This window comes from Bombus flavifrons, chromosome 14, assembly GCF_040668555.2.
Source record: "Bombus flavifrons isolate JBK064 chromosome 14, iyBomFlav1_principal, whole genome shotgun sequence".
Classification (NCBI taxonomy): domain Eukaryota; kingdom Metazoa; phylum Arthropoda; class Insecta; order Hymenoptera; family Apidae; genus Bombus; species Bombus flavifrons.
Window position 1 is genome coordinate 6,831,943 of NC_138455.1, and position 26,114 is coordinate 6,858,056.

The 26,114-nt window shown below is 35.6% G+C and overlaps 1 protein-coding gene across 12 annotated transcripts in view; it reads right to left on the minus strand.

Moving 5' to 3' along the window:
• Nucleotides 1–26,114, minus strand: part of wake (ankyrin repeat and fibronectin type III domain containing protein wide awake) — a 204,317-nt gene that overhangs the window by 9,409 nt on the left and 168,794 nt on the right. For 5 of the 12 annotated variants that reach the window (XM_069127201.1, XM_069127199.1, XM_069127200.1 and 2 more), the window contains 3 exons: nucleotides 9,411–9,548; nucleotides 8,651–8,729; nucleotides 3,241–3,344 (listed from right to left, as the gene is read on the minus strand). In XM_069127201.1, coding sequence (XP_068983302.1) covers nucleotides 3,241–3,344; nucleotides 8,651–8,729; nucleotides 9,411–9,548 — 321 coding nt within the window. Of the gene's footprint in view, nucleotides 1–3,240; nucleotides 3,345–8,650; nucleotides 8,730–9,410; nucleotides 9,549–10,891; nucleotides 12,998–13,066; nucleotides 13,635–22,564; nucleotides 23,402–26,114 lie in introns of those variants that run through there. The other 7 variants (XM_069127196.1, XM_069127197.1, XM_069127195.1 and 4 more) reach the window with 7 other exon arrangements.

Consider the following 26,114-nt stretch of genomic DNA (forward strand, 5'->3'; position numbering starts at 1 on the left):
AAATTCGATGTAAGCATACTTTAACATGTGTATGTATATCGAGACCAGAAATGTTGCTCAAGCCAATATATTTGTTACGATATTTTAAATTTTAATTGAAATTTTATCTTGTATCTTGGCGCCTCTTTCTTTTAATGTGTATACTAATGAATGGTGTTATTTCTTTGAACATATGTTTCAATTTAATTAACAGAAAATTTAAAATCAAAGACATTGTTAGAGTTCACTTTAATTGAAATTTTATTTTGTATCACGTCACCTCTTGCTTTTCTCACGCCTAATGAATTATATTATTTCTTTGAACGTATGTTTCAGTTTAATTAATAGAAAATTTGAAAGCAGACGTATTTTTGGAGCTAACACGCTTGCTGCAATATTTCATAATTTAATTAGTATCTTTTTGTCCCTTCCTTTTAACAAATCTAATGAAGTGTATCTATTATTTTCACAATTCATACAAAATTGAATACCAAACGTGTTATTGAAATTATTTTAATCATCCTTTTATCTCCTCTTTTCAATACCACTAATAAAGAGTACTTCTTCAATCTTCTTCAACACATGTTTCAATTTAATTAATAAAATATTTGAAACATGGAGATATTGCCGAAGCTAATATATCTGTTGTAATATTTCAAATTTTAATTGAAATTTTATCTTGCATCTCGTCGCCTCTGCCTTTTCATATGACTAACAATAAATAATTGTATCGCTTCTCTGTACATATGTTTCAATTTAATTAATAGAGAACTTGAAAGCAGACATATTTTGAGAGCTAACGCGCCTGTTGCAATATTTCAAATTTTAATTGAAAGTTTTATTTCTATCTTTTTGTCTCTTCCTTTTGACAGGTCTAATGAAACGTTATCTATCGTTTTTGCAATTCATACAATATTGAATACCAAACATATTATTGAAAGTAACATCTTTGTCACGATACAATAGACGATAGACGATCAGATAGTAACCGATTGTACGAGTATTTCGGAGATTATCCTTGGAAGATTAGATTAAAATGGAAAAGCGGTATCGTAAGGGCGATATCACATTAATTTTCGTCGAAAAGCGAAAGAAGAGAGGAAAGGTTGTAGAGTTTAATTATCAGCGGAGCGAGATTCTACGCTTGCGATTACACTTGTAAATTGGCAGATGAGGAGAAAGGCTCGGTGGAAAGTTTCTTCGCTCCTTTTCACAAGCCTCGAATTCTCGTTATATTTTTTGTTCCATCGCGGTCGAAACGCAATAAAGCTCGACTGCATTTTTATTACAGACTGCGCAATACTAATAGGAATTCTATCCTGTTCGGCTATTCCTCCCCCTCTCTTTTTTTTCATCACTAAAAATCGCTACGTTTTTTTTTCCCTCTCTTTAATTCCTCTCCAACTTTTAGGTCACTATGAATCCATCGTGCAATCTTTTCGAATTTGGTCGTTCGCCACGTACACGAGTGAACTTTCACATTGAACTATATATTTTTCGGATCGTGTTCCCTGTAGCCGTGAACCAACTGAAGCTATCAACAAATTATCTCGAGGGTGGAAAATAAGAAGATTTTAGGGTTTCCTGCCATTCATCAAACTTCTCTGTACTTTTTTTTTACTCTGACCATACAAACGAGAAATTTGCAAGCGCATTGTTTTCCGAAACAGAGGCCACCTATCAAGAGGGCTTCAATTTACCTGCTTTTCCACACCGAAACCGTCTGCATCGAGGTTTTTCGCGAAAGAACATCGATTTGATTCAACAAAACAAACTACTCCGCAAACGCTGTAAATTTTTGAAGAATCTTTGCGAAGTTTCTCATTTTCTGCACATTTTTGCCCTCTGCCCCGATCTTTCCCCCATGGATGAAGGAATCGACGAAGAAAATTTCTAAGTCCTTTACTTATGAAGTTTATAATTCCTATCTCGCGTATAACAGGAGCACCGCTCGGTTATGAGAGGAGAAGTTTTTAATCCTTAAAGGCTATCATGCGAGAAGCTATCATCAACTATGAGAGGAGAAGTTCCCAACCCTTAAAGGCTATCACGAGCCAGAGAGTTCGTCTCGTTACATCTTTTTTAGATTAAAAATTAAGAAGTGGAATTAAGTGTTTCGCTATTACTAGATGATACTGATAAGAAACATTAGATGGAAAACCTAAGAGAAAAACTTCAGCGTGTGATGGCCTTTAAAGATCAAAAACTTTCTCTCTCTTTCTCATAACCGAGCAAAACTTCTGTTATAAGAAGAGATAATTATATTATTAAATTATGAAATTTATTACTGAATTACAGATTCCCTTTTTCGATTCTCCTTTGCTGGAACCTGAAACAGTTTCACGTAATACAATTTCACGATAAAACGTTCAAGTAAAAAATGTTCATAGTCTAATGATAATCAAATGAAATAAAACTTGAACGATATTAACACATAGTAAATATTATGTACTTTTGTAGCCAAGTGACGCGAGAGTTTAATAAAATAAACTTCGTAAATAAATAAATCTTCGTTCTTGCAAATTCTTATATTAACAAAAATTGAGAAACCGATTTTTTACCAGTTAAACGAGCAAAAGAAATAACGATAAATATACAATTTATTAAAAAAATTCTACTGCTTCGTTGGCAGACGTTCCAACTTAAGCACGTAAAGTAAAATAATACTATATGAGGCCATATTAAAACCTGTCTGGACCTATGGAATCCAACTATGGGGAACAACAAGTAATTCCAACATAGAAATTCTTCAACGATTCCAATCGAAAACTCTAAGATCCTTGATAGATGCACCATGATATATTACCAACGAAACAATACATCGCGATCTCAAGATACCCACATTCAAAGAAGAAATATGCAAATTCAGTAATAGATATAACATAAGAGTTAATAACCACCAAAGCCCGCTAGTTACTCAATTTCTTGACACGTCCTTGACATTACCCTTTAGATTTAAGCACTAGATTCAACTAAAATCAAACACACGATAAATACTTATTAAACACGACATAGTACCACGCCAGAAAAATTTACTCGTAAAATTCATCCAAATAAAAAAAAAAGAAGAAAAAAAAATATACAATTTGAAATTAAATTAAATTAAACTAAGAAATGGCAATGTTATCGTTAAACCATACTTCGTAGAATACAACGCTGTTGAAGATTGAAAGTTGAAGGGTGTTAAAGGAAATTTCGCGCTGATCGAGAGCTGGATAAACGTAACAAACGAAATTTCCAATTGAATTCCTGTGTACTTACACTGGTTACCCTCCTGTGCGCCGAACGCGACCAGCATTTTTGCAAGCGGCCTATTGTTGCTGAGCACCGCAACATCCAGGGGTGACAGGCCGTCGCTGTTCACGCTGAAAGAATTCAATTCACACCGACGTTACTCCTGAGAAAATATTAATTGCCATTTAACGCCAGATCATTGCAGAAATCACGTTAAAATGATTTATCATATCTAACGATTCATCGATGAGATTTCCTTTGAATGAAAAAAAGAAAGTAGCAAAAAGAGTCTAATACGAAAAATACACGAATTTCCATCGTGTGATCGTAGTCGTGTGTATGCAATATATATATATATATATATATATATATATATATATATATATATATATATATATATATACATACACGCATAGATTGAATAAATCGCAAAATCCATGGAAAATTCCAGCGGATACCATGTGCCCGCGTTCGAACGGAAAATAAACGGTTACGCTTATTTCCGTGAGGTAATCGGCATCAATTTCGTTCCGGGATAAACGTGCTTTCGCGAACTGCCATTAGTAAACTGGGACAAAGAGAGAAGAAGTGGATAAACGGATTATCGTGGCAGCGAATGGACATTCAGCGACGATTACGACGCATGTACACCGATTGCAATGCAAACGTCGACTCGCGGATCGCGATCATTCGATTACGCATCGAAAGTTCGATGCGTGTTTGTCATTTCGCATTCCACTCGTTGCGTTCCATCATTTTCGCGATCGATTCATCTTGCACATTACTTTAACCAGTTAGCTGTCGCGACCTCTTTGAAAATTGTGTAGCTGAAATATGTCGCAAAAAGCGAGCAATGACGAGTATACTCGTCAAACATAGAGTATCTATGGCTGTCATGTAATATAGAATTATGTTATAACGAAACGATTCTTTTATTTTTTAACTTTGTCACTACAATTTACTGCAATTATCAAGTTGCAATTTAAACAGCGAATTGTAAGTATCTTTTAAGCACGACGAGTATACTCGTCATAACACAAAATATTGTCATTTCCTCATAACGAGTATACTCGTCGCAAACAGCTAGCCGATGAACAGGTTAATCGATACGTGTACAGGGTGGTAAGATGAGATCAGAAGGATATTCGAATCGAGCTAAGTAATTTTCTCTGCAATTTGCCAAATTTCGTAATGAACGATTTCTAAGTACTTGAAGCAATTTACCGGCGTTAAAAAATGTAACATTCGAAAGTATTTTTATATTATCGGTTCTTACGTGAAAGCTCTGATTTGAATGAAATTTGGATGAAACTTTGTAGGCTTGAAGAACAGCCAACAATGGCACATACGTTAATTTTACTACTCGTCAGGAAAGTAATTCTATCTATTTTTTTTACATGAAAATGAAATACGATGTTTTATCAAATAATATATCAAAGACTAATGACGCGAAGTTTAATATCGATAAGATGTTGAAGCTTAGATCACTCAAGTATAATCGATGTCGACTGATTAGAATTTAAAATACTAAATTTGGTAAAAATGTGAACAGTGACCTGTTCGTTCGAGGAATCACCAAAGTTTCATCCTTTTTCGTTCGGACTATTTTTCTTGTGAAAGTACGTGTCGAAGAAAAAGTTTCAAACTCCTGTTTGTTCTCTCCGGATTGTTCTTTGAATAACAGGGACTTGACTCCGGTACTTCAGAGTATCACTATATTAAATTTCCATAAAATTCTATAAAAATCTACGATGAAATTTCAATTTGCAATTATACCAATTCTGCGACACGCTGTGCAACAAAGGACGGAAGAACAATTAACACGCGTTACGTATGACAACGGAACGTTGCATCCAAGTAACTTTCGACTTAAGTAGATTACATATCGGATGAATAGTTATTAGCGCGCACAGCAAGCTCGCTGTGGAATATCTGCGTCTATGGTGTCCATTTACTCGACTAAATCTAATTATCGTCGGGGATTGCAACATATCTAACGAGCCTTATGTTACGGATCGATACGATTACAATGTAGGAACCGTGTAACGTGTCGAAATGCGTACGAAGGGTTTGTCTGGGCCCTAGACAAACGGACGTTGCATCGAACGCTAATTAACGCGAGCTAACGTACTACAAGGCACCGAGCAAATTGGAATTTACTGTCTCGTGGCTCGACTTTGTCCCGTTCTGCTTATATCAAGATCCACCGATAGGCTAACAAACCGTGTATCGATGTGCCAATGAATTTTATTCGAATAGAATTTTACGAGGAATCGTGGTTTATGGTAGCAACTGCTCGTAGATGTTCACATTGTCTTCGTCGTGTCTAGCGGTTCACCAAGTCGAGGAATTTTACGTGCAAAAGCAAAATTTGATGGAAAAAGTCAAGTTTCTTCGTTATATATTATACTTTGTTATAGTTAGACTGCGAATTTTTATGCGCATTCGTATGTTTGCGAATATAAGTAAAAATGTTGAATTTCAATAGGAAACTGTTTTACTTACCGAGCATTACGGACAAACACTGTGCTTTGGATATTTTACATATTTGTTGTATGTTACGTGCATTCTCGCAATTTTGCAAAGTGCAATTTTGCACTTTCAAATTTCCTATAAATGCATAAAAATTCGCAGTCTGGTTAAAGCATCGTCGTGTAGGTTTAATATAAGAGATCGTTGCCTGACGTAGTTTGTGAGAGAGGATAAAAAAAAAGAATTACAAAGAAATATAGATGAAGTTAGTTTGGTATAATACAGGTGAATTTTATGGATGAAATGTAAAAGGATAATTGATAGGTGGGGTAAAGGTGTGTACCTTACTTGATGATATTAAATGCTTGATTCGTGAAACATACAATTTGGCAAACAAAGGAAAGTTTATAAAATAGGAAGCATAAACAGACAATATAATCTTACGAAATGGATATAAAATTTAATGAAAACAGCGAACACGCATGTATATCATAGAATAGGTGATCGTTACAAATATGATGATATGAAGTTGTTAGTACAAAAGTTACTAAAATTCATAGTGTATCAATTTTAAACTCTCTGTTATCCGCCACTGTATGATATCAGTTGCAAATACGAAATATAAATAAAAATAAATATTAATAAATTCAGAAAAATCTACGCCTTTATTCCATTATTCTTTTTCTTCCTCCTTTTCTCTCCCTTCTCTGCACCCTCTACCTTTTTTCCAAATTACGTAACACGTTGCACACTTTTGCAAGTAAAACTGCAAAACTGAGAACACGGTTGCGACAGATCAAGTCCGACTTTACATTCAATTCGACGTCACAACTAATATATCACAATGACATGAAAGCGATCATCGAAAATAAAATCGAATGACTGCGGAACTCGACATGGGAAAACGAAAACACGACGATAGACGTCCATTTAGTCCGAGATGATATTTTCCAAAAATAGACCTGAAAATTCGTTGGACAGCAAACATCAATCGATATTCATAAAAGACTGAGAATAGGTCGAACAAGCTCACCCACTTTTGCTTAATCGCAAAAGAAGGAAGGTGTAATATTTGCAATAAAAACAAGAATCACTGTAAAACGCTTATTAATTGGGTGCTTGAAATTTCAAAACGAAAGGGAACAACGTAACATTCCAGGCAACTATAAGCCGATCCTAAACAAGACGGAAGTATTAAAACGTGTCTTACAGTTTCTCAAAAGACACAAAGCTCTTCTAACTAATTTAAAAAACATAAATATATATATATTTATATTTATATCGCATAATATAAGGCGCTAATAATCCTGAGACATGGACGAAGCTCTAAATAAATAAATTAAAAGAAGAAGCTAATAGTAATATACTTTGTAATTATAATAAATTTATAATATAAAAAATAATTTCAACAGAAGATCTCTCGATCGAAGTGAGCGAAAAATTTCTATCACGAGAAAGTAACATTTGGGCCAGGAACGCGCGTTTTTTATCTTGAACGAATCGAGCTTTCGCCACGCTAGAGCAGCGAGAACTAAAGAGAGGTTTTTGTTTTTCGGAAAAAAGAGCATAAATAGAGCAGCTCGAATTTTCCTCGTAAATTCTTAACTGCGATCCAAGGAGAACGATATCTTTCGCTCTCGGCAGGATACGTTCTTCCACATGGAATCGACCATCCATTTCCTGTATCGTAAATTGTTATCGAGGATAGGAAAAGAAGTTAGGTCTCGGGAAACAGACCTGAATATTTTTCCGCTAAATTTCTCTCGTTCCATAATTTCCACGAATAATCGAACGGACCAGCCATGTGAAAATCAATGAAAATTTCCCTGTTACTCTTCTGGCGGTATGATTTGTGAAAAATAAAATATCTATAGTTACATCGAAATAATAGTCTTCAATTTTAACTGAAAATCTAATAGGACGTGTTACTTCAAAATTTGTCGTGTACCATTAGAGAAGGCAGATTAAAGTCATCATATTTGCTAGTAGATATAATTAATTGGCGAATTTCTTTTTCATTTATGGAAAATCTAAAAATGAGCATAATAGTAGGTCTACGAAAATCAACAAAATATTTGAAGTACGAAATAAATCTCTTCCTATATTCTATTTCTTTAGTTACGTTTACAAAAATATATTCATAAAAATATTTTCACATATATTTTTACATATTATTCCATTTCGGTTAAAAATAGATTACACTCTGTATCTACATTTGCAAGGACTAAAACTGACCTACTTTAAACTGATTCGTCTTTATCAGCTTTTAACAACGCTAGTTTCTATTTGTTTACGGAAAATTGAAGAATTGAGAAACGCAGGCGTAATATGCAAAAATATGTAAAATGTTTAAATTAGAACACTCGTCATAATATAACTCAGTAGCAAAACATCTTTGTTCGTGTTTATTTTCCTCAATTATGCTCACAAGAGTACTAATTTGCATAGATAATTCACAGGCCAAATAACGATTATAAAGGTTTCTAATTAATTGTACACATGATCAACCACGATTAAGACGATATAAATAATCACAAAAGAGAATAATTATCAGGTAACTACAATGACTTTAAAAAATCGATAAACTTTGGGAATAGGAATCGGGTGCCTGTTTCAGAGGATCCATCGTCCAATCCTATGTTAATTGGCTTGTTTTCTGGGGCTGCCGGCGAAATTAATTAACAGTTGCAATTAACCTACATCAGAATCACGTGGAGTGCCATCGTTGGCTGGTTCTTTGCCTCAGTCATCGAACCAGCGCGTTATATCGGCAACATTTTTCCCATTTGCGAAGTGTTACATTTTTGTTTTTCCGCTTGTGCGTGAGAATTTCATTCGAAATGTATATTCTTCATTGCACGTGAAGCATGTATTATTAAAACGTTTCCAAACGGACCGTGAAAATGTTCCAACTCGAGGCGAAATGAAATTCTATCAAAAGCCGGAAAAATATTCGGAAACTCACCTGTTCACATCCACGTCTGTCGACTCCAAAATCGTTCTGGCTTTGTCGAGATGGCCATGTTCCACGGCTGCGAAGAGGGCTGAAAAAATCAAAACGAGGAATAAATTGAAACTGCCGTTCATAGGAAAACAGTAATTTTCCTTGTGGAAAGAACGTTGGGAATTTTTATTGTTCCTTAACGAACCGGTAGACGCTCGTTATATCTTATTAATTCATTTCGAAGTAAGAAACATCAAATGTATAAAAATAACGAAGAAAATACTATAGATGAGAACTCTAAGAAATAAATGAATAAAAATTGACCAAAAAAAGAAATTGTACAGTGATGAACAAAAGTATGGACATGTAAAGTTCCGTATAAATCTATGAAACGTACGATTCTTTATCTAATTTGTTTATCAAATATCACTTCGGAGGTTGAAGTTTAAGTACATCATAATTCATTAGACGTTAAACAAACGTTTAGTAAAAATTAATAACTGATCTCAACGAAACGTGAGATTTCTCTTGTAAAATCGACACTGGAATTGTTTAGAAACCCAACACAGGACAAAAAGTGTAATTATATTACAAATTACATTACAAAATTAATTAGAAACGATAAAACGATTAATTAGAAGAATATATATGTTTTTAATTACTATAGAATCTTCCAAGTTAACTTATGCTAGTACTTTTCTTCATCGCTGTAAATGTTTAAAAAATAGGAACTTCTTAAAGAAATGAATGGCAAATAAAGAAGAAAAAAAATCAAAGATACCATGCAGGTGTATGTTGAGAGACTGTGCCGTTAGGGGATTGATGTGCACCGACGAAATATTGTTCGATTGTTGATTTGGCTGTTGTTTTTTCTTGCCGAAACCTTCCAGGAACTCCATCCCTTGCAAAGAGTACAGCTCTGCGTGAACACAAATCAAAGCAACTGGATAAAGACAATCCGCCAGAGGAAAAAATTGCAAGGAAAGTCTTTCCGCGTGCAGAGATAAATAAATAAGCACACGGCTGGACGACGACGGACGCAAAAAAGGATTTTCATTCGTGTAACTATTGGGTTGACAACTAAGTGTCATTACCATGTAATGACAAAATCCGCAATCACTTAGTTGCTAACCCAATAGATAACAAAATCCTGACGACTGTAATTTGATTGTGCAGACCAACTGTCACATAATCCGAAGGAGAGCAGAATTTCGTTTCTATTCGTGTTAACGCAGTATATACATACAGTTAATTCAACATTCTTGTACAGAGATAAACACAGAGGAGAAGAGTGTTCTTCGCGAAAATTCGAATATTTCATTCTTTCTTATTACGTATTGCGTAATTTTCGTCTAATTAAAATTCCTTTGAAGAATTCGCGCGTCCTCGCTTTCTTCTCCTCTCTCTCGCCTGCAGTGTCAAATGAAGCAATTAGAAAAGAAAAATAAATTGCAATAAGCGGTCTGCAAGGAAATCTCTTCCCCTTGGCTTCACTATATACGTGGAAAATTGATAAAATTACTCTTGTTTCGTAATATATTTATCGACCTAATAAATACGATATTGCAGTAACATATGTTATATTGAGAGTAAAAGTGGACTAACAACAATATTCAAAAAATGAAGTAATTCGCTGTTAAAAATAGGTAGGTGTGCAACGATTCACGTTGGTACGTTAGTTGGTTTTATTTAAAAAAATGAATTCCTTCGTTTCTTTGGAATAAATTCATGCCAATCATAGATTGGCAGAAATTCAGAGAAAGTGTGACTTAGCCCATTCCTGCTCTCAATAATTCTATCGTAGAGTGTCCTATGTAGGCATTGTGATTTATCAACAGACACTTCAGCTAAATAATTCAATTTGCCTAAAGAATTCGAAGAGGGTTTATTCACTGAATTTGTATGTGAAATTATGCAATCCGTCTGTCTATATTAATCGTAATATCGTATTGATTATAACTCTCCACTAAAATATTCCTATTTATTCCCTGTTTCTCATAACATATGATCAGACCGAAAGGATTGATCCAGTTTATTTAAAGAATTCGAAGGAGACACGTGTCTCGAGTATACGATATCAAGTATCATATATTAATCTGACTATCTACATTAATTACAGTAATATATAATAATCGTTAATATAAAATATTATATTAAAATTTTGTATGGTAGAAAAAAATTCTCTTCTAAATGCTCTCTAAAATATGAGCCAATTTAGCGGAAGAAATTCGACAAATTCTCAAAAAACCTGATAGCCCATACTTGATCCAGAAGTGGTCGTGACAAGAATCCTATCCATGGACTCGGCATCCCTCGAGTCTTTCATCGACTTCTTCCTGCCCACCGTCACCTTGCTACGAAAGCTTCCACCGCGAGCATTGGTCCAAAAATTCGCGATATTATCCACCGTCCTGATCCTGCAGGACTTGGATGAGCAAACCGAGGTCTTTCGAACTTTCTCACCATCCTTCCGCCCTTTTTCCGTCGCCTCGATCCCGCGGTCATCCGCTTGCCAGTCGAACAACGTCGTCCCATCGACCGTGTTCAACGCCAAACTACTCCTCACCGCCTCTTCGTCTTGTAAAATCACGTCGTTCACCGACAAGCTCCTAGCTTTCGTTACAGTGAACACGGGACGATTGTTCTTATTGCACTCGAAATTCGCCTCCATGTCGAACACGGTTCTGTCCTCGGCGGATTTCCTCGTTTCATCTTCCGTTGGTCTGGCGGGATCTACGACTATCGTTAACCCAGTATCCTGATACGACTTCTCGATGGAGCGTTCTTCCTTCGTTTCGACGTGATCAGAATGCTCAGGTTCGAACATGAAACTGGAAACGGACGAGTCCAAGGAACTGTCCAGCCGGAAAGTAGGATTCTCGTAGGACAACTGGCTACCATAGAGAAGGTTTCTCTTCTCTTTCTCTCCGTTCGACACGGACGAAGTCTCCTCGTTGCTCTTCCAACGAAATATATGGTTTACTCTCGGGGACGAGGCGTCGTTGTTCCTCTTCGATGATTTCTCCTGCTCCTTGCGACTCTTGCCCATTATTCTGTCCGTAAGGCACAACTTGCTCTTCAGGTCCCTGGTGATTTTACGAGACTCCAGCTCGCTCGAGGAAATCGAATGTCCCAAGCTGGGAGACGTCGAGAAACTGTTGAGGGACTTGTCAGAGTCTTTCGACGAGTCTTTTGACGAATCGTTTGGAGGAATTTCGAGGCTTTTCGTTGGCCACGTGGTCTCTTCTACGAGGGAAGTTTGGTTTCGGCGTTTCTTCGTGTCTCGCAGTGGTACTGGGGAAAGATCAAAGCCAGAGTTTAAACGAAGACTCGCGTGGTTTCGCAGCTTCGACATGAGCTTTATCGATGCACGAAAGGATCTCGACCGCTTCAAGGTCGACATCCTGTCGCTCGACGATCGCCTCGAGAGCAATTCCATTTTGGGACTGGACGCGGATAATTTGCGAAATTTCATCTGGAGGATCCTTCGATGTTTGCGGCTGATTTCTTTTAATGTTCGAAAAGTTTCACTTGGTTTTCCTCGATCTCAGCCAACTTAATCTGTGCGATTACGCACAGTGTATTACGTATGGTATCACATTCGGTTTCTTGATAACTCGTGACTATCCTCGTTGACAATTTCGTTGAATATGCACAATGTTTGACTAAATGTATCCTTCGATAGAGACTCATGTTACGTTTGATTTTCTTTGGCAGGGAAAGACTCCTTTCTTCGGGCTACTTCTTTGGTTTAAGTAAGCTGAAATGTCACATTATCACGGTAACCTCAAACGCTGACGATATTCCGGTAGATAAAACACAGACTGTTCTTTCTTTGGTTGGGCAAACACGATGAACATTTCCTACGAACGACTAAAAGTGTGGAAAGAAAAATTTACGACAAATGTCAGGTATCGCGAAATATATTTGTTGCGGCGAGAAATAAACGTCCATTTGGATTACAGCCTATAAATATACTTCGTTTCTCATCAAGGTTAATAGCTCTCTTTATGACGACATTAAAAACATCGATACGTGGAATCGTCGTCGCTCGCGCGAACAAATAAAAAGTAAAAATCAATAGTCTCCCGAGAAGACAAGAGAAGAAAAAGAAAAAAAAAAAGGAGAAAGAAATAAGAAAAGTAGAAGAAACGAATGCAGTCGTAAGAGCAATAACGTGGATCGCATTTCAAATCGAAATCCTACTCAATTCTACCGTTCTCTAGTTCCATTTGGAACAAGTCCCTGGGCTTGCTAAACGGTTAGATTACTCACAAAACGCGGCTACGCCGGGAAAATTCATATTCCACGTCAAACGAACAACCGTAATTTCTAGGAACATGATAAGATAAGAGTTATCCGAGTTAGCCGAATTTTAATACCTTGAAGCGCGATCTTGAACTATACACGAAATAATCAAATTTGTATAGTACGAACCAGTGTTATTATAACAATGAAAAGCGATGAAACAATTGGAACGATCCTCTCGTAGGGTTGTTTGATCTTCTATCGTGTAACAACTGGCGAAAGAAAGAAATTAACTCGTAGAAACAAAGTAATATACACGCGCCACAGAATTACGTCAGATGCAGCTGAGAATATCAACGTTAGCCTCACAGACTTTCATTTTGACGAGTAGAAATTACGTCCTCGTAGATAACCATGATCTGCGATGTTGAGCTTGCAACGTAAGTACGCGATACGTTTATTTCACAGTTTATCACGCCGGTGTTAATAACGAGTTACATAATCTCTTTGCAGATGTAGATGGTTTAACTTTTGCTTCTTGTAATCGAATTTCACGCGTTTACACGACAAATGACATGTACATAATAGTTAGTCTGACTGAAATATCCTTCTGACCTTGATAACTCTATCCGAACGAACGAGGAAGAAAATGAGAAAAGTTTGAACGCTATCGCGGACGAATTTCAAATCGACAGACGCTCGTAGCGACCAACACGAGCGAGTCCGAACGAATGCGTGTCACACGACAGACTGACGTATGCCCGTAGCGAAACGATTTTATTATTTACTTAGGACACGCACCCGGTCGATTCCAGTGCGCCAACCACAATTACCCATTACGAAGAAGTGGACTGAACGTCGACTCTTCCTCTTCGAGACGAGCGTGACAATTTGTTAGCCCAATCAAACTTATTGCCGGCGTCCGTGGCTGGCCATTGGATCGCCAAGATCGAGGGCATTGCATCGAGAGTGGCCAAAAGAGTAAACCGAAATGGTTAGAGCAAGTATCGAGGAAGTGGATAAACGGAGATTTGATTGTGCAACGTCACCGATCTTCTGATTTACTTCTAATCGATATAACGCGATCTTAATGTTTCTATCGAATAGATTGATCGCCTCTGGAACTGTTTCCTGGCGAGAGAATACGCGCGATATTTATTGGTTGGATTTAGGATTCGATTAGAGAAGCATCGGAAGGGAGCGAATTTATGGGACGAGTGTTTCTTGAAATTGTTTGGAATTTTTGACCGAGGGATACGCAAAGTGATTTTGATAATTGATTTCAGATTTACTGAAGCATCGGAGAAGATTAAATCAGACTATAAGTATTTTCTAAAGTCGTTCGCAAACTTCTGTACACAATTTGAGTGGATGTTCGTAACTGCTTTAGAATACGAATTAGAATTTTGCGAAATATATAGAAGCGTTCGAAACGAATTTCTAAACTGGCTGTACGAAGACGCTGAATACTTTTAAACCTCCTATTACACTTTTGCGATTAGTCACGAGAAACTAACAAATGACCGACGAGTTACTTTTCAACTTCTACCATAGAGATAGATGTTCTGTTAACGTTAGATAGCTTTGGGATTAATGCCGATGACGAATCTGTACAAATTTGTTTCAATTGGGAAAGTTTTGAGATCTGTACTTAGTCTAGAAATTATTGATAATCCGCAAGTATTCCTGCATTCGTTACTGTAACTTTCATCATGGAAACAGATATCTGGTTAAGCTTCGTCAGCCATGGAATTAGTAGAGAAAACAAATCTCTTGGAGTTTCCTAGTTTTCACAAGTTTCAAGCTTCCCGAGTATCTCACAAATTATTGACAATGCACAAATATTCTTGAATCTGTTACTTCAATTATTATGCGTCATAGCTATAGCATAAACGTGCCAAACTTTGATAGCCCTAAAATCAATCTTCCTGGAAAATCTATAAAATATTTTAATTTTGAAAAGTTTCACGATCCACACTCGATGTATAAACAATTTAAATCTACAAGCGTTCCTGAATCTATTGCTTCGATTATTATGAAATATATTATGGAATAAATAAATAAATATTATAGAAATATGTAGATAAGCTTTAAACTTCGATACTATTGGAATTAATACAAACAACGAATCCGTAGAAAATTTCTAACTTCCAGAAGTTTTAGGCAGCCTGAGTATCTCACAAGTTATTGACAATGCACAAATATTCTGTTGCTTCAATTATTATGCGTCATAACTATAGCATAAACGTGTCAAGTTTTCATAGCCCTAGAGTCAATCTTCATGGAAAATCTGTAAAATATTTTCATTTTGAGAGGTTTTATGATTCACACTCGGTGTATAAATAAACGTTCCTGCATCTATTGCTTCGATTATTATGAAATATATTATGGGAAATAAATAAATATTATAGAAATATGTAGATAAGCTTTAAACTTCGATGCTATTAGAATTAATACAAACAACGAATTCGTAGAAAATTCCTAACTTCCAGAAGTTTTAGGCAGCCTGAGTATCTCACAAGTTATTGACAATGCACAAATATTCTGTTGCTTCAATTATTATGCGTCATAGCCCTAGAATTTTCATGGAAAATCTGTAAAATAATTTAATTTTGAGAAGTTTTACGATTCACACTCGATGTATAAACAATTTAAATCTACAAGCGTTCCTGCATCTATTGCTTCGATTATTATGAAATATATAATGGAATAAATAAATAAATATTATAGAATATTTATATACAAACTAAATATATATATTATATATACACAAATTAAATATATATATATACAAACAACGAATCCGTAGAAAATTTCTAACTTCCAAAAGTTTCAGGTATTCTGAGTATCTTACTCAAATATAAACAATTCGTAAAGTTGTTAATCCGATACTCTTAAAATTAATACTGATACCGAATCTCTGCTAATTCTCAATCTCGGATAAGTTTTAACGTTTCCTGCTTTTACTCGTCTCCAGTAACTTACGAACATGACTGGCAATTTCTAGACCTTTCTGCGACCGCATCTTGAGCAGTTACATATTGCGGCTCTTGTATTGGGTTTACTACTACTTGGGTTTACTGATTTTATCATTACTACCTAATGACAAAATCAGCAATCACTTAGTTGCCAACCCAGTAATATATGAAACACGCGCTTCATTCACCGATATGCGACTGGAAACGAACAAAAGCATTTGTGTACTGAACGAAGCAACTGGCTAGCGAACTTTGCCCATAAACTTCGAGGAAACCTGGAAATCGGACAAATGGATGGTTTGTCGACGAATACAATTAGACCAGAAGATGAAAGTGAAATAAGTGGTTTTGCAAGCTTCACGAAGAAGACGCATCTCACCATTGCAATGAAGAATAGAGATCGATCTGAGCATCGATCTCATCCGAATATTCTCTTTGAGATCAATCAGCTGGATTCGATAGAATGACTATTGTTGTCGACGAAACTTGTGATTTGAACGCCAAATAGAAATTCCTTGCAGATATATGCGCAGGGAAAATCGACTGGTCAGCCCTTATCGAAAAGTAAACGGTGTCACGAGAGAAAAAAGACGTAGATGCTAAAACCAATAAAATAATACGTAAAAAGAAAAATCGATGGATATGAAAATCGTTGTAGGAACGAGCCGAGGTAAGTGCAAATTAAACAGAACTGACGGAAATGATATTATAAGCACGTCGATGATTAGATAAACTCGACAGACGGACGATTGGAGGCTGGCAGATGGTCGAATTGTTAATTTTGAAATGTTGATAAGCACGCAGCGTAAAAGAATGTACAGTCGGACACACAGGTCTGTGTACGCTTATTGAATTTTACGTATTTGATTTATAGAAAAGGACATAGTAGATAACAGAAAATTTGCAAAAATGTCGATCTTCCATGCCAGAAAGATCGTAAATTGTAGGTCGTTTTTTATACCTGTGCAGCAGAATATAAATTTGAATTTTTTATACATGTTTTACTCTGGAGATAAAAATTAATAAATTTTAAACACTTCTTTACGTATATCATTTTCATATATATAATGTAAATTTAATAAAATTCAATATTTGGGTTCTAAAGATATTAATGTAATAATAAGTCTACTTTTTTAATGAATTGTGTTACTTATTTAAATATGTAAGTCGTATATATATAAGTAAATTTAAATATATGTTCAATCAACATAAAATTTAATACGATTTCTCAATACAATCTAATCATCGTTGTTATAATTATTTCAGGATTGAAGAATGTACGTAGGCTTATGTAAGAGACTGTATGTTTTGCAACCAACTGGACTGCAGAAACACGAGCAGCTTCGACGTACTCGGATCGATCGAGAGGAATAAAATCGCTCTCTCGCGATACAGATTGGAGTTCGTTAGAAGTTAACGAGGTAATTACGGCTCGTCGAGATGATAATGGGATAATTAAAGCCAGAGGTAAGTAAATTGTCAGGGGAGGATTGATTTGTCCAAGATCCCGTCGACGCTCTAAGAAACTGGAGAAATCAAACGGCAGCAATTATCGAGTTTGCAGCTTAAGATATTACAAACTCTACAACAAGCAATATTATCTCTCAATGATTCCTTCAAACGGCAAAATCCTCCACTTTCGAACTTCAAATATGACAAAGACGAAAGCAAGCAAAATAATCTCTCATTGATTCCTTCAAACGGTAAATTATCGGCTCTAGAATTTGAAATATTAAAAAAAGCAAAAAAAAAAAAAAAAATAAACGCGATATTATGTTTCATTAATTTCTACGAGCCGTGATTATCGACTTCAGAGCTTCGAATATTTAAAAAAGAAAAGCAACCAATACTATCTTCCAGCAATTCCTTCAAATGGCAATTACTATCGGCTTCGGAGCTTGAGACTATCGAAGAAAGAGAAACTATCGATATTTCTTTGGAATACCTAATTTTTCCGAGTGGCAATTATCGTGGTTAACAAGCGAGAGAGTACATCAATTTCTTCATCGAGAAAATATGTATCTGGATATAGAATAGTAGAAGGGGTAGAAGAAACAATAGAGAGATAAAGAGGATACGTAGCAGTAACTTCCTCTCGTTTTAACGTCTATTGTGCTAATAGCCACTAATAACGCTTCCGTTTCCCCTTTCTTCTTCGTGATTACTGTCTCACGATTGTTACTACGAAAGATCGTATCGTCGTAATTCCACGCTCAGATTTCCAACGACGTTAAAGAACGAAGAGGCTCTACCATCTAACGAGATACACGTTCGCCATTTATATTGCCTTTCGAATTCTCTCGATATTATAGAAGCCTATTTCGAGTCTCATTTAACTAGAAAACGCAGCAGAGCAACCCGTGCCGCGGTAACAATGTTAACAAGAGATCTCTTTCTTTTCTTTTCCTTCTCGATAGAGAGAAGTGGCTTTGCCGCATCGAGACGCCGATTCCATCGGATGGGCTTCAATCCGAGGATATTACTTTCCTCGGGAGTCGAATGAAATTAGAACTTTTACTACTTCCCTGTCGAAGCAACTTTTTCGCCACCATTAAGAGCTCCAAGCAACGAAAGTGGATTACATTACGGAAAATTGCTTCGCGTTTTCTTGTTCGATGGAGCTGGATTAATCACCCTTTGGAACGTGCTGAAGGGAATAACAGAAAAGACAGAAGAAATATCATTTTATAGCCAAGTCGTGATTTTCCGCGCCGCTCGATCCCACTTCCCCTCGATACCAAATGAACATTCGATGACCAAAATGAAATTTTCGTCATCGATAATGGTTATTCGTAAGCAAAGTAAAATTAATAAAAACCGACGAGGATTGCCGATAATCAAAAAAATGTTTCACGTTTTATGTTAACATAATATAATTAAGTTAATAACTTTTAAAATTTGTCTTATGGCAGTTTCAATGTCTGATCTCAACTAATTATTGTGTCTTCTACGCTATCATAAGCTTTCAATGCCTAATACTTACGAAGTGTAATATGTATTTTTTTACATTTCTAATTCTAATTTATAAAAAGATTTCACGTTTTATGTTAACATGATATAATTAAGTTAATAACTTTTAAAATTTGTCTTATGGCAGTTACAATGTCTCATCTCAACTAATTATTGTGTCTTCTACGAAATCATAAGCTTTGAATGCCTAATACTTACGAATAATGTAATACGTATTTTTTTCATATTTCTAATTCTAATTTATAAAAAGATTTATCATTTTATTATTACTATTATTATTTATTTTGCTATTATTAAATTAGAATTTTGTTTTACAAATTATACAAGTATAAATACAGAAGCACAGAGGTATAAAAATTTATGCAAAGTACAGTAGTATAGAGATAAGTGCTGTATGAAAAATCTTCGTTAATGTACAAGATTGTGGCAAGTGAAAATCGGATGCGAATGTGTGAACTTTGATTCGACAGCGATCAGAGGCAACGAACATTGCTCCTGGGGATCCAGGCGCGGGAAACCAGGAGAAAGGGCAACGAGGGCAAAGGATACAAAAGACAGAGTAATAAACGGGCATCCAAGCCACTGTTTTATCTCTGCACAAGCGTCGACGCGCTGTCACCGAAGCAGAAATCCTGAAAAAACGATTTGCGGCTAACGGGGCCTTTTATAAGCCACGTTTGATTCGATGTGCCGGGTTAGGAATCGAACGACCACGTGTCCTCTGTGTTAATCTCGCAAAAGGAATACGAATACCGATTTCGACGAAAAGTACGATATCAAAGGAAAGGAAGCCTGGAAACTCTCCTGACCCTGACAAAGAGTAATTAAAGCATCTGTCCTCTTTTATCGCGTCGTGCTCGTTATATCTCGTCGATAAATTACAATCCATTTTCTCTGAAGTTACTGTACTCTGGCATTGTTAATATAGCGTTGTTCCGTAACGAACCGCGTGCCACCAACAAGCCATCGACCGTGAAATTAATGAATCGTTAAGGAAAGTACTAATAGGGAAACGTCAGGTGAGGAAATAACAATTTTTTACGGTAATTCTTGGATCCTCGCCGCGGTCAGATTAAGACAGAAATTGTTATCGATGTTGAAAATTGAACTAATCCTTTCAATATTTACATATATTGACCATATATCGTATACGTGTACCTATTTGATTTTATATTGTATTTATATATGGTATTATACTTATTTTATACGTTAAGTTAACGAGAAACTAATGATTTTCTACGAACAATACGTAGCTTCTTGTGGAGTGAACGAATTGTGTTTATAAATTCAAGTTGCTTATTCAAAAATCCAATATTCTATCAAAATTAAATATACTCAGTGATGTGTGTTGTAGGATATCTGCACCGTTGATAGATTCCATTATTTTGGCGCGGATTTCGATAAAGTGAAGTAAAACCCTGTTTTCAGCGGATCATTTCTCGATTATTATGAAATTCCCAAATAGAACGCGTGATTCATTGAAACTATAGAAACGAACAAATCGTTAAAAAAAAATACCGGACTAACAGGCTGAGATAAAGTAAAATAAAAAAAATTCTCTAATAAAGCGCACGATTCGCGAGAATTAGGGCAATTAAAACGTAGAACGGCCTTGGACAGATGAAAACGTTAACAATGGATCCTTTTGAGGCGTTGTCTCCCTTATCGGAACACCGTCTACGATAAACTGCAATCTACTTCCTTTGCCGCGTGAAACTACGGTTCTTTGACACCAGACGAACGCCTCCTTCCGCTCGTCAAGCTCTTCCAACTGACTCAAGACGCATACTTAATGAATTCGAACGACGTGTTACAAAAACATAGCAACACGATGAACATCAAGATACCACTAGACTGTGAATACGCGTAATACTTAAAAATGTACAAAATGTTGCAAGTCAGGTATCCGTTATACAACGTACATATATAATTTATAATATTTTGAAGATTTAAAATAAAAAACAAATCTCTATGTAGCCTCTATTACCTTAGCGTTCTAATTAGAAATTTTTTATATTTTATTTCTTTAGTATTTCAATTAGTATTCTTTGATATATTCCATTTCTTCCTGTTCATAAAAATACGCGTAAATATTTGCAACCTAATTATTACATTACAATGCGAAATTAACAACCAAATACGATTTTCGCAATTTGAACAATTTATATAAGTCATAATATATACAAATCTATCTGTTTTACTATTTCTTTGTGTCCATAAAAATATAAGATTACGAGGATACAAGACTCACACCTACGATGAATATTGTCGAGACGTGCTATTGTAAGTAACGTCCCTCTAATTTTTCATGATAATAATTTTTAACTCGTCGTTTGGTGAATCATAATAACGAGAAGAAGGCAAACTGCCGTGAGATCATATGATAGAGATGAAGCTAAAATATTAACCCTCGGCGAAGGCTGGATCAATTCTGACTCATGTAGTTGTTTCACGTTTATTACTTTCTAAGTTACATTTAAGTGTTATTATTCCATCAAACAATATATGTACATGATTTTGATAACGAATTTATTGTTTAAGTGGATTTTGCTGTCATATTATAGTCAGCCCTTCGCTTCATTATTATAACATAAAATAAACAGTGACTCAATCGCTGCTGGGCGGGCATTAAAGCCAGGAAAAGATACGTAATCATTTTTAATTTTGATTCTAAGAAATATAACGTACGCGCTTAACCTTAACCATTTACTAACGCTGCTGCACAACGCGTTACTAACACGAACGACCAGACCAGTGGGCGTTAAGCTTAACGTTATAGTAAATAACATGTTTACGAACAGTTAAACTTAACGCTCAATGACCACATACTATGTATGTATGCATTATTTTCCTCGGAAAAATATTAAAAAATAATTATCATTCTCTGGTCTTACAAAATATCATATCTTTAATATTTAAGCTTCGTTGCTATTATTTAATTAAAGTGTTCAATTAAAAGAAGATAAATATATACATATACATATATGTATGTTGAATTAATCTTGATGAAGCTAAAATGTTTTTCTCTAAGGAAGCAACGTTTAATACGTTTTTCGAAAATTCTATATATGAGATAGTCGAAAGAGAAAAGACAATGTCTTTGGAATATCAAGAGAAATGTGAAGAAAAGCGAAAGAAAATACCTAAAACTGGTGGGAAAATGTCCATGAACGAATCGACTTATGGTTATGCAACCTTCCATGCATAGAAGTTTACCTCGCAAGGACGCACGTGCGTCCGTTCACTACCGTTCTCGAATACCATCGAGAGCAAGTCGACCATTCGAGTTGAGATAGCGTTCATCGTGTTTCCCAAGAAGGAAAAGGAACTATGTACTCTTGTCTGACGACAGCCATTTTCTGCTATAACGCGGTTGCACACTTCGCATATATTCGAAAATCTCATTCTCAACCTTATTTCGCAATTGCAAGTTAATAAAATATTATAAAAATAATTTTCTTTCTTCTAGAAAAGTCTCTTCAGATATTACTTTAATCGTTTCAAATTATAATAGGTTAAGTACGAAGAATACGATAAAAATAATTTTCTTTCTTATAGAAAAGTTTGATAATATATTAATCGTTTCAATTGAAAAGGTAGATCGAGCGACAATATGTACGAGGAAAAAATATTTGACTGACGTATCGATTGATCTGACGATAAATATTAATTTCCAATACTTGTCGTGGCAAAAATGACTGTCTCGATACCAGATACGCCTGTCAGCGTAATAGATTACCTGTATTTTGGATGTTACACTCGCGACACGTGATATTTGTGTACACTCTGTGACACGGTGACGATCCCAATTGTAGATCGACACCTTATACCTCTCTAACTAGGTTAATTCACTTTAACGACCTGTACATGAACATTATGCAGTCCACATTTATAAAATGACTAATTAAGTGACGATCAAGTTTGCCTAGCAATTACGTCGCCATTATTGTTCGTAAAAAAATTTACATAACCTGTATCTTCTTGACAACCTTATACTAAATTCAATTCGTCAAACTCTTGAAAGATAAATACAAGGTAACTCGCTATCAATTAATTTTCTAACTATAGATAAAAGAAACTGCGATATGCTATTTGAACGTTTACTCTTCAAGCAAACAATCGATTTCTCGCGCGTTACCGACCGAGCAGTGCCGTTTGGAGGCAAGCGTCCCCTGTTCGAAACTTAACCTGTCACCTTCCACGCACTTTTCATTCTGTTTCTCAATTCACCACGTTTCACCGCCAACTCGGAATCTCCTTACAAGTCGTCGACCAACGTGCCTCGATCGCGTAACCAGTTCTCACAACACTGATCAACAATTTCTTCCTCCAACCTCTTCATGTTCGATGTTTCTTGTCGTTACCGGGTGGTTATGTTTTCTCCATTTTATTTTCTTCCTTTTCTCAGTTGTAGTTTTCTCCGATTCATACCAAGGCACACACTAACGAACACACTTTCACGGAGGTTAAACGTCACATTTTTCACGAATGTTTCTCGACACGAGTTTCATGGATAAACACACGATACTCGTTGCAGAGCCGGCGACAACGATGTGGCATTACTGGCGGGTACACATGGAACGCGACCCTCGGCGGTCGAGCAAACAGCTGCCGTCTAGCCCCCACCATACCGGACGCCCCCATCGTTCCAGCACTTCGTTTTGACCGTACCCTTCTACAGTCTGCCTTTTTATCAATGAAGCTTGGACATCCGAGCGATTTCTTTCGTTATGAAAATTTAATTATTGCGATGAATTTTGGGAGAAATAAAAACGTTTGTTGTACGTGGTTATACGCATATGGCTGCGTCTCAACGTGGATGTATTTATTATAAGAGCGTGTAATAATTAGGCTGTGGAATTTTATATCTTCGTGGAAATTTAAAGCGACATTAATTCATAGAACGAATGCAAACGTGCAAAAATATAGAGTGCAGTCGAATAATATATATAAGCGGGTAGCGACGTGTTTCCTTACGAAAAGATAAGAAGATACATAATAAAATTTTTTTCATACGGCACGACGCTCCGTTGTCGAGGAAACCGAGCTTGAAAATTTGCAAGGTATAATTGAACTTGGCTAATTACCGACTGGGTAGGATCAGTCAGTAGTTTATTCTATGCGAAAATAAGTAAAAGATGGCGAATAAAATTTTCGTTTAAGGCTTCATTTTCAAGAAAATAGAGTCTGGGCCTGTTTATTTAACAATTGGCCTACTATACGCGTATGATAAATTGTCAAATTTATTTTTTTATTTTTATTTTTTTTTTTTATTTTTTTTTTTTTTTATTTTTTTTTTTATCTGTCCTATCAATTATTTACTGTTGTCCAATTCGGAATTAGCCATGTTCAGATATACTCGATAAATTTTCAAACTCGATTTTCTCAAAAAACGAAATGATATATGAAAAAATGTTATTCCATATTCTTTTCTTATTTTTTCATAAGGAATCGCTTCATGCCTGCTCGCGCACGTTATTCGGCTGCATCCTGCGTATAGAATATTCAAAGTACAATATTAATTATAGTACTGCGAAAATATGTATGTTTTTAATATATTAAGCCAAGGGATCGTTACGCATTTAAGGAAAATATAATAATTCAAAAATGTACAGAGCGCAAATATACCAAGTACAATGTTCATTGTTGATATTGTAGAAGTTTCACGTGGACCTATCGAAGAAATGAAAATTATTTGGTTGTACAGTCATACGTGGCTGCATTTTAATATGAATATAATTAACGTAAGGGCGCGTAATAGCCAAGCTGCAGGTCTTTATGTGTTACGCATATTGTTAAATAACAACGGCGCGTTATCTACAACAAAAATCTCATTTCTAGAACCTGCGATGTTGCCCGTGTCAATATTTGAAGACAGATTTTCTCAGCTGATCGAACAGCTGTGTTTTATTCTGCGAGATATCTCTAACGTTTTGTATCAACGAATTTAATTTCCGATAACTAACTTCAAATTCCACTCTTAACATATGCAAAAACCAACTAAACACTAACATACGCGAGTTATTGTAAAATCCATTTGATCTTGATAGGATAATAAAATATGTATCTTCGTGAGATGATCGCATCAACCCTTTCAAATTGTTTTCATATACAGGGTGGTTGGTAACTGGTGGTACAAGCGGAAAGGGGGTGATTCTACGCGAAAAAAGAAGTCGAAAATATAGAATAAAATTTTTTTTTTTTTTTTTATTTTTCCATCGAGACAACGATCTACAGAGAGATCCGTTATAACGAGACGTGATAAAGTGCACGCGTACCGAGCGAAAATTTAAAGTCGATTTTCTCGAAAACAAAGCCTCAAACGAAACATTTTTATTCTATATTTTCGACTTCTTTTTTCACGTAGAATCACCCCCTTTCCGTTTGTACCACCAGTTACCAACCACTCTGTATATATATATATATTTTTTTTTTTTCAGTGGGTACGTAACTTTTCGAATCCAGGTAACTTTTCCGGTGAACTCGTGAAAAGCAGGGAGTCAATAGAGCAAGATACCGTGACTGGTGCAGTTTATGCAGAGTGTTGGATCGCGAGCAGGTATACGAGGGTAGCTACAAAGGCAGATATGTACAAAAGAAGCACGTTTCCGGCGAGCGCGTGGCATAAGCCGATTGCATTTCTCAGACATTTTAAAATGCCACTCTTGCATGCTAATATTTATGCTTTATATTTATACTTAAACACAGCGTGGAATGCTGATACAGATTTCTACAGATCACGTAAACGCATTCCTTTATCATATTCTAAAAAATTTTATTTTTTTATTATTTTGTTATGGAATTATGATAAATTTATTTTTACCCTTTTTATGTAAAGAATGAAATTGGAAAAAACGAGCGATTGTCGGTAGACCGAGGTTTCTTATGCATCCGTGGAAAATTTTAAAATTCAAAATTGCATAGAATGCACATGATGTGAAAAAAATGTAGAAAATATCTAAAGTATAATGCTCCCTATAATACTTGGTAGGTAAAACAATTTTCTACTTTATTAATCATACTCTGAAAAAATATGAATTTCCAGGGAAATTCGTTATCTAGTTATCAGGAATTATGTTCGCCGATGGAAAAACTTAGCTCACGGAACGTTCTCCAGGCTCAGACTTTCAGTCAAACAGATTTTAAAAATTTAATTGACGACAAAGATTGATATGCATTTAAATAATTATAGGTATAGATCATTAAGATAGAGATTAGATAATGAAGATATAATTGACACTGGTACATCTCTCGTTGCAGTATCTGTATTGCTATTTCTAATCCACTTC